At 42.1% G+C, this 10,389-nt stretch overlaps 1 protein-coding gene across 4 annotated transcripts in view; it reads left to right on the top strand.

Moving 5' to 3' along the window:
* DDX25 (DEAD-box helicase 25) overlaps positions 1 to 2,662 on the top strand; it is a 28,325-nt gene extending 25,663 nt beyond the window's left edge. For all 4 annotated transcript variants that reach the window (XM_077112510.1, XM_077112509.1, XM_077112511.1 and 1 more), the window contains 2 exons: positions 13 to 201; positions 2,385 to 2,662. In XM_077112510.1, coding sequence (XP_076968625.1) covers positions 13 to 201; positions 2,385 to 2,446 — 251 coding nt within the window. In that variant the 3' untranslated portion in view covers positions 2,447 to 2,662. The remainder of the gene's footprint in view (positions 1 to 12; positions 202 to 2,384) is intronic.
* The last annotated feature ends 7,727 nt before the right edge of the window (positions 2,663 to 10,389 follow it).

Here is a 10,389-nt window from a genome sequence, read left to right as displayed (position 1 = left end):
TTCCTCTTCTAGGGATTGATGTAAAGCAGGTCACAATTGTTGTGAACTTTGACCTCCCTGTCAAACAAACAGAAGAGCCAGACTACGAGACCTACCTCCACCGCATAGGGCGAACAGGGCGCTTTGGGAAGAAAGGCCTTGCCTTCAACATGATTGAAGTGAACAAGCTGCCCCTGCTTATGAAGATCCAGGACCACTTTAGTAAGTAGTGCAGCCTCCACACCACAAGCCACAGACCTGTAACGGTGGTACTGGGGGTGGGAGCCACTGAGTTTGAGTCCCAGGGTCAGTGAGACCATGGAGGCTGAAGCCCAGGGAGAGAAGCCTTCTAATTCACAGGAATGGCCCTCCCCACGTGGGACACCTGGTTCAGCCTTTTGTAAATGATAGTGAAGACAAGTTGAAATAAGTGGAATTAATATGAGCTCTGATTTATGTATTACATCTCGTTCTGTGATCTGGAGCAGATGTTCCTGTCCTATAAAGAACTACCCCAGTCAAATAAGTTTTTCCTTATGGTCTGGAAAGGACGTGGACTTGGGAGACAGACCTAGGTTTCCAGTTCCTGGTTCCCATGTTGAGTTTGGTGAAGCATATGGACCATTTATTGCTGGCATTGTTCATCTCCTCATCCCCCTGTACCCTAACAGCCCTCCTCCTAAACATTTTGAGTTGCCAGGGCCAAGGCTGCTTCCAGAGGAACATGCTTAGAAACCAGGAGGTACTATGGAGTTTCTCCTAGTTTCTGCTTCTCTGGAAATGAACTTCCCTTTTATTCATTCTGTCCATCCAACAATTATTTAGCTTTCATGAGGCACTTTGTCCACATAGAAAATAAAATGTCATCTCTGCTTTTTTTTAAGCTTTTTATTTTGAAATACTTTCCAATGTGGAGGACAGTTCCAAAAATAATACAAACCTTATACAAATAGCATTCCCCTGCTCCCCTATATACTCAGGTCTGTCAGTTTTAACATTCTACCACAGTTGCCATATCATTCTTTCCATCAGTCTATCCATCCATCTATCCATCTATCCACTGCTCATCCTTCCATCCATCAATTTCCTGAACAATTGAGTAAAGATTGTATACATCATGCTTCTTGGACACAATACTGCCATGTACATGTCCTAAAAGCAAGGGTATCCACTTATATAACCATCGTCTGTCCTTTTAAGGAACACTCAGTTAAGTCAAGGAGAGATTCCTAGTTCTAACACATAATGGTGTATGCAAAAATAGAGGAAACACAGGACAGTTGTTTCTGGCTGAAAGTGTTGGAGGAGCCTTCACAGAGGAGGTGACATTTGATTTCTGCCTGGAATGATTTAGTAAGGATTCTATAGTCAAAGGAGTTCATTTCAGGCAGAAAGACTACAAGGAGAAAAGGCACAGAGACATAAAGCAGGGTGGAATTGCTTGCGTGCAGGTCAGGATAAGAGGCAGTACCTACATACATCATATGAGGTGTAACTACCTGCAGTCGCCTTACAGAGGCACCTCCACACCCACCTTCTCATTGACATGTTCAGTTTAAAGGGCTACCTTCAGTAAAGTGATTAAGTCCTGTAAGATTATATCATGGCCCCTCCTTCCTCTGTTACACTTTTCCCCTCCTTCTTACCCCACCATCCCAAATAGGACAGTCCTAAATCTTGAGATCTGCTGTCCTTTCTCCAGCCCCACTCCCACCCCATCTACACCAGGCAAACTCTGATCACCTGCCAGGGCTCTTTGATGAAAACCGAAAAGGCTGCCTGACCTGGGATGTCCATGTCTCAAATTCCCCTATGCCCCAAGCCCATGATGTGGCTTGGAAGCAGGAGAAGAGGAACACTGGGTATATCCCCAATTTCACCTTTTAGGACAGTGGCTATTGATAAAAGGTGTGCAGCTGAATATAACTCATCAGTGATCCCTTTCGAGAATGTAGGTCAGGCAACCTTGTTTTAGGATAAAGAGGAGGTAACTAGACAGAGCAGGGGCAGAGAGACCATTAGGCTCCCTGTTGCTAGGGGAAACACCTGAAGCCTGGTCTTGGGAAGTGGTCACAGAGGAAGAGCCTTACACACTTCCTGCTCGCCCACTTCATTCCTCCCCAGCTCAGCCAGGGTCTGTGCCAGGCTCTCCTCACTCTCCCAGCCTTTTCACTACCCCAAGATATCTAGATACTCGAGTCCTGTTGTCTGGAACATTTGATGTTATTTTAGTATTAGCTGGTTATTTTGATACCAGCATCCTTCCTTTTCTAATCCAGAGAACATTCATATCTCAAGGCTTTCTGTACAAGGTGTCACTGTCTTCAGAAATTCACAGCTGTGCAGAATGAAGCTCCATTGCAGCCCTGGGATAACACTGGTTCTGTTCTCTCTCATTCTTTCAGACAACTGCATTAAGCAACTTGACCCTGAAGACATGGATGAAATTGAAAAGATTGAGTATTGAAGAAAGAACTTTATTATTTTTGAAATATCCTTGTTTATGTGAGAATGTCCCAGTAGGTTTTGAAGGTAGTTTTTATGTTGGGGCAATTTCAGTTCAAAACTGTCACATACAGGAAAAGAATTGTCTTGGTCACCTTACACTTAAGACCTGAGAGCTTCTTGAAACCAAACTGATGTGATGCATGTGATCCTTTCGAATAAAAAAAGAACAAAATTATTTCTTATTCTAATCTTTTTTCAGGTAAACACTTTTGTGTGAACCACAGGGATGATTTTGGATTTACTCGATATAATCTGAGATCTACCTCTTTGAACATCTTACAGTGCCACGAGAGGGCAGTAGAAGCTTGCTGTTTTTGTTATTTGAGCAGGTGGAGCAAATGAAAAAGCCTTGTAGCTTCAGACCTCACTCACAGACTGCCCTTTTGCTTCTTCATATCTTCAATCAGAGAAGGTTTTGCCCATCATTATTTTAATAGTCTCAGAATTTGTGGCTTTATTATAAGCATTTATTAAAAACAGAAGGAAAGAAGACTAATTTAAAAAATGCCCACTTGCCCTATAAAGGAATAACAGTCCAGGAAGCGAAAAGCTTTTCTTTTAAGAAGTAAAGGTATATCTGAGAATCTTGGACATTTTCTTGCAAGTCCCATTGAGATGCTTTTCATTTCTCACATTTGCTACTCAAATGTGAAACAGTGAGCTTGAGAAAACAGGATAAATGGATACTCCCCTCGAAAGCGAGGCAGCAAAACGCTGCAATCGAACCCAAGTACCAGCTCTGTTACCCTCTTTTTATATTCCTCCCACATACCTCCCTGCCCACATTTTATCTCCAGCCTCAGGGTTCAAAAATACGTGAACATCATCAGTTTCTTCGTTCTCCGACAGACATTGATCATGAATTCTGTGCTAAACACTGGGGAACAGACCTGGAATGAGATGCTGCAGTCAGCTCACAACCCAATCCCACGGCACAGACCCTGGGCTCAACACTAGAATAGATGGTGCTAGGAGGAGGGTTGCAGTGAGTGGGGTCCGGTCACATGGTACAGACCGGCCTCTCAGGAGAGGACATTGATGGGAGAGAGATAGGTATTTATTAGCACCTTCTCATTGTGTGGCCTTAGCACCACCTTGCAGCCTTGCAGCTATCCACCATCAGGCCACTGAAGTAGGGCCCACCCAAGCTCATGGCCAGAATTTCCTGGAGAACTTGAAGAACAAAATGCGGATTCTCTCCTCACTGCAGACAAAACCAGATGCTCTGCGGGCAGAGCCCCAGAATACACACTTAAAAATCACTGTCTTAGGGTGGAGGCACTGAGGCAAAGAGAAATCTGTGGAGACAGCTTGTAAAAGTGGGTTTCCCACTTTTGAACTTCCAAAACCCATAGTTTTGGGGTGCAGACTCTGCTTTTACTGCTCACCACTCTCGTTGTACCTGTGCCAACTCCCTCTCTGGGCTGTAAGCGGTGCTCAGTCTCATGTGCCTCTCAGTACCCAGCCCCTCACACAATGCCCTGCACCTATAATTACTCAATATTTGTTTTTATTGAGTATGTTTTTCTTTCTTTTTTTCTATTCCATTTCTTCATTCACTAAATTTTCCCCTGATGTTTTTCATCCTAGTTTTGAACCCCAATTATATGGCACAGGCTGAATAAGCAGTGTACCCAGATATTTTGCTCTGAAAACTGAGATTTCCCACCATCCTCACTAAGCCTTGGGGTGTCCCAAATAAAACCTCACCTTCTCCCTTTCCCAGTTCAGATCTCTAATCACTCCCTACCAGTTGCCTTCTTGTCTCCAGTCACTTCCATCTGGCAACTGTTCCCACAGTGTCTGCAAATATTGGGTATTCTTCCTCTGTCCCCTTTCCTCATGTTCCTTTGTCTTGCCACCTAGGAGGTAGCAAAGCCATCCTGTTCTCCTGTGTGCACCACGGCCATCTTGACACTCACTGTCCGGTAGGATGAGTTAACAAACCAAGAGCTGTCTTGCAAGGATGTGACTCTATTTCCATAACTGGGAGCAATTTTCACAAATCCATGTGTAACCTGACCAAGGTCGTGCTCTCAGTCAATGCCTGTCTGAAGGGAAGGCAAATGAAGAGGCACGGGATAGCTGAATGATTTCAGTACATCTGCAAGCAGGGTTAATCAGCTCTGTATTCCTTGGCTCCAAGTACTAAACCAGATCCATGAGGTTTATCTTGGCCAGCTTCATCCTTTTAGCATATTGCGATTCATGATTACATCAAGCAGAGCTATGCTTTCCCTTGGAAGTTGTGAGTGAACACCTACCCTGAAGCACAGCTATGATGTTAGGTGCTGGATCTAAGGCAAGGCATTTTTCATAGTCTGGAAGGGAGTCTGATGGCCCATTCTCAGGAGACATCATTGCTTTTGGTCATGAGCAAGTGTTGACCCTCCTCAGCAAAGCCAAGTCACTGGGAAAGCTGTTGGCAGTCTATACACATGATCAACAGTGGAAAATGTTAGAGGATGGTGGGGGAGGGTGGTGATGAGCAGTACGTTTCCAGACATGGGGAAATGGGGTGGTTTTGTCAAGCCATTGGTCTTGATCCTCTGAGAGCCTCTGTCTCCTTCCCTTTGATTAAGGGATGGGGGTGGGGGTAGGGGCGAGATCAGAAAGAGAAACCAAGCAGACAGAACAGCTGTTAGGATGGAGGCTGAATGGGAGACCAAAGTAAGCACCTCTCCTTCTGTGCCTGAACTTCTTGCCCTCTGAGTCAGAGGGTCTTACTGTTCTGCTGTGGGGCAGAGAGCACCCGTACACATTCGAGAGCCCAGCACTTGGGCACATAGTCACTTTGCCAAGGAACCTACCCCTACCTCCTCCCCTCCACCACTTTCAGGTAGTACTCATGTATATTAAAGACCCTCCTATTGTCATCCACAAACTATGAAATCTCACAGGTTTACTATGTGCTGCAGGGGATACCAACTTTCTGTTCTAAAAAGAATACAGAAGGAATTTATCCCAGTATTTTTCTAGCATTATTATTATTATTATGTTTTTAAACATATGGTGTCATGGTCAGGTTCATGTGTCCACTTGGCCAGGTGGTGGTGCCCAGTTGGACAAGTGCTGGCCTGTTGCTATGAGGACACTTCATGGACTTAAATCATGACCACACTGGCTGCATCCACAGATGATTGCACTTGCAATCAGCTAAGGGGCATGTCTTCTGCAATGAGTGATGCTAAATCTAATTAAGGAGGATTCGGAGAGACAATCACTCTTCCTCCCTCAGCCAGCCAGCCTTTCCTGAGAGTTCTTTGAGGACCTTCATTAGAGCTGCTAGCTTGCAGCCTGCCCTACAGATCTTGAACTCTACTTCCCCATGGTTATGTGAGACACTTATAGATTTTGTATTTGCAAATTTTATATTTACAGATATCTCTTGCTGATTCTGTTTCACTAGAGAACCCTAGATAACACATGGAGAAAAAATAGAACTTTTTCATTTTTTACCTTCTACCTGTTGACTCCCTACTCTTGAGTCCTGCTGCTTACACCTGATGCTGATGTGTTCATTTTCTGGATTCTGCATTCTCACTTGCTGCTCCCCATGCCCTCCTGGGTCTCTATGGAGGGCTGCATTAGTGGTACTCTGGCCACCTCCCAGCTCTCCCTCCCAGCCCCTCACTCTGTTGCCTGGTGTCCTGTCAGAGAGGTTGTTTGAGTTAGTCTGAAGACCCTTCTTTTCCTCTGGTTTCCTTTATTGCTTTGCGAATTATTTTAAAATTTGGTTTGGAGTTCTTGTGTCTGATAGCCAGGGTATAGACAGATGAGTAAAAAAATATGGATTAAAAAATAAATAAATATTAGAGGAGACAAAGGATAAAATGAATTGGGTAGATGAAAGTACTAGCGGTCAATGAAAGTAAGGGGTAAGGGGTATGGTATGTATGAGTTTTTTATTTTTTCTTTTTATTTCTTATTCTGAAGTAATACAAATGTTTGAAAAAATGATCATGGTGATGAATATACAACTATGTGATGATATTGTGAGCCGTTGATTATACACCATGTATGGAATGTATGTGTGTGAAGATTTCACAATAAAAATATTTTTTAAAATATATGCATATACACACACACACAAAAATGAAAACTTAAAAAACAAATAGGGAGCCATTTTGGAAAAAGCTTCAGAGCCAACAGAGCCCACACAGCCAGAGAGCTTTGGAGATGCAGAAGGAAGGTGCCCCCATGGAATCCTTAAGAAATGAGGAGAGAAAGCTAGCAGACATTGATTGCCACGTGCCCTCCCAGCTGTCAGAGGTGTTCTGAACACATTGGCCTTTCTTGAATCAAGGCATCTTTCCATGGATGCCTTAGTTTGGACATTTTTACGGCCTTAGAACTGTAAACTTACAGCTTAGTATATTCCCCTTTTTAAAAGCAAAAAAAATATTGGTTTGTGTTTGAAACATCATCCTTCATTTTTAAGGTGAGTTCTCTACATCCTTCTACACACGCAACTATAAAACTCTAATGCAAGGAAACACCTGAAGTGGGATGATTCTTGGCTCAGAGAAGTCACAGCATGGACTGCAAACCCATGGAAGTTCCACTATCCCATGTCTGGTACTGCCCAGCCCACCCGCTGCTCCAATTTATCAGCCTTCCCCTGCTTCTCCTACAGTTGGAGACAACCTGAAGCTTGTAAGAAAGGTGAGCACTGAAAGAGGCTCTCTCTCTCTCTCTCTCTCTCTCTCTCTCTCTCTCTCTCTCTCTCTCTCTCTCTCTCTCTCTCTCTCTCTCTCTCATTTAGAAGAGCTGAAAAATTTAAAAATGAGAATCTGTGGGGAGTCTAAAGTTTTCAATGTCTAGAAAGAAACTTGGGCAACTGTATGTAGGATTTTTTCCCTGAGAACTCATCTTTACCAGTCACATTTTTTCTCATCATCAGTAGGATAAGCTTGAGTTTCTATATTCCAGTATCTAGATTGTATTTTTTATGGCTGTGGATAGTTTCCTATATCCAGCCTTATAGTTTTCCATTTATGCACTGAAGAATGATACGTCCCTTAGGTTATGATTCATGGCTTGAAGTCCCCGTGGGAAGGAAGTAATTGAATAAGAAGCCCTACATAGTGAAGGTTAGAAGCATGATATGTCATTTAGCCTCAGACATGACTCAGAAGGCATGGACTAAACAGGCTGCTTTGTGAGGGGGTAAGTGCCCCATTCCTGGGAATATTCAATCCCTCAGAAGAGGAATAGTTCCGTGTGATGGATACAGTCATTCTGGTTCTTGAATTAGCTGGAAATTTCGAATAAAATGATCTGAGACTTTCCCCATCCTAAGATACAGTGCTTCCGCGAACCCACCCAGCACATCTACATCCACAGAAGAATCAAGGCCAGAGGAAGTTTGTTTTCCACAACTGAAAGAAAAAAGTGGAGTGATCAAGTCCTAATTACACCCTGTCTTAACTTTCAGATCACTGGCTTCTTCTCCATGTGACCACCTCCTTATACCATGCTTCTTTATATCCAGCTTATGCAGGATATGAATTATATTGCAGAAGCAATAAAACAGCAAAAGAAAAGTAGTAGTAGTCCTTTTCACTCCTAATAAATATTTCTAGTTAGCCATATGTGTGTGTGTTATTAAAGCCTTTTATATGAAACATTCAAGTACTTTTTCATGTTGTCACATAGTCTTTGGAATTATTATTTTAAACTAATGATTGACTAGATTCTTCTATCAGGTATAACACAACTGCATATTGTCTTCTGTTGAACGTTTATGTGGTAGTCCAGTTTTTCTACATTATAGCTATAAATAATGCTGTAGTGAGCATCCTGGTGCCCATTATTTTTTAATTACTTCTTAGGACTAGAGATTATAAATTTGAGAGCTTGGTCAAAAAATAGAAGAATCAAAAATTAAAATAAATAAATAAGAAAAAACTGAAACAACAACAATAGTAGGAGCATTTTTATAGGTCTTGATATGTAGTGCCAAATTCCAATGGGGTTATGGCTATACGAATGTATTTTGCCCCAACCAATGTATTAGAAGCCAATTTCACCTCACCTTACCAGCGAGGGATATTTTTCTTTTTAAATTGCTTGATAACTCTGTTTGGTTTGCATTTCTTTCTGTATAGACAAGATTGAATAATTTTTTTGTATGTAGGTTTGAAAGCATCTGTAGAGTCCTTTGCCCATTTATCTTATGAGATTTCAGTGTTTTTCGATATCAATTTGTATGAAATATGTGTGAATTGATTTTTCCAAATAAACATACTAACCTTTTTTTTACTGACAATGTTTTCCCAGTATGTTTGCCTTTCTAAATTTAGATTATAGCTTTTTTTTCACACAATTGTTTCATTTTTTGTAGTGAAGTATATCAATAATAACTTTTGTGATATTTTTCTATTGCTTCTAGAATATTAGCACTACACTAGAAATCTTATATTCAGTTTTAATCTTGATTTTTATTGTGATTTTTGTTTCTTAAAAGATATTTGACTTCAATTCTTCTGAACTATTGGTGTGGGGTGTGATCGCAAACTGATCATATTTTCCCTTTTAGAAAACTGTTAACTTATAATTCCAGCACCGTTTATTGAAAACTCATTCTGTATTCCATTTCCATGTGATATTTTCTTTATCATACGGAGTTTCTATGCACCTAAACACATATATAGGAATCTGGCTATCTACCTATTTATCGTTTATTTTTCTGCCACTACCGCAGTTTTAAGTATATTGTTATTTGATAGGTTTTAATTAAAGCCCCTCTTGGCTATTCTGATTCTCATATTTTTTTAAGAACACCATGACCAATTTATTCTTCAAGAATAACTTTTATATCTGTTTCTATCAATTTCCAAAAAGTTCTTCGGATTTTCTTTTTGACTGCATGCACTTGTCAGTAAAAATTTATTCAGTCCATAAATTAATTTGTGAATAATTGATTTCTTTATATCCTAATCATCTTTTATCTCTTTCCTTTCTGAAAAAACGTCAGGAGGCATGCTTGGAACAAAGACACAAAGAGACACAGGATGAACTGGGCAGGAGGTGAGGCAGGGGATGGCTGCACCTCCCAAGGAGAAAGGGAGCTTGGGAACACGTCAGGTAGGGAGTGTGCACATGTGAGCAGAGGCATTCAGTGGGGAGTGGGCGCAGGAGACCTGGGTTCTAGCCCTGCCTGTCCCATTCCTTCCTCTGTGGTTGGAATTTCACCAGCCATGGCCTCACCCCCCAAGGCACCTTCCAGCTCCAAAATTCTTTTAATCACCGCTTTGCATAGTGGAAGGCACAGCAGTGCCATTCAGACTGGAACCTCTGGCAGCTCTTAGGGCTTGAAGACGAAGGCTGTCTGACTAACAAAGCACCTAACTCAGGGCGTTGCACTTCACGGATGTTCCACAACTAGAGGAAAGAGGGAAGGGAAGAAGAAATCGTGCGTCCCCAGGTGCAGAAGGGTTTTGTCTTGTCAGGGTGTTCTAGATCACTCTTTCTCAGATTCTAATATGAATACAAATCCCCCAGGGATCTCATAAAAGTGCAGTATCCGATTCTGATGTTGTGTGGGTACCCCCTTCCAGGAGTGCACATATCTAGGTGAGAATTCTAGCACCCTGGTCACATCGATGCTTTTAAAGCATGTATATGGGACAAGAAAGTTGCAAACACAAAAACATCTAATACCTCATAAGGGTAGTAAGGCTGTAGGTGACATTCTCCTACATGCTGATTGCGATGAACTTTTTGCAAAGAACAAAGACTTTAAAGAAACCTCTTAGTAGCGAAGAAGAAAATAATGAACAGCAGCTCGGCAGCCTCCAGCCCCGGTGGGCTGCAGAGGGGGCTGGGCAGGCAGCCCTCCGTTGTCTCCTTTCCGGGTTGTTCTGCACTGTGACGTAAGGTTTTCACTCCAGCTGGGAG

Source organism: Tamandua tetradactyla, chromosome 8 (genome assembly GCF_023851605.1).
Source record: "Tamandua tetradactyla isolate mTamTet1 chromosome 8, mTamTet1.pri, whole genome shotgun sequence".
Taxonomy (NCBI): domain Eukaryota; kingdom Metazoa; phylum Chordata; class Mammalia; order Pilosa; family Myrmecophagidae; genus Tamandua; species Tamandua tetradactyla.
Note: the sequence above shows the minus strand (reverse complement) of the source record. Positions and strands in the feature narration are given on the sequence as shown.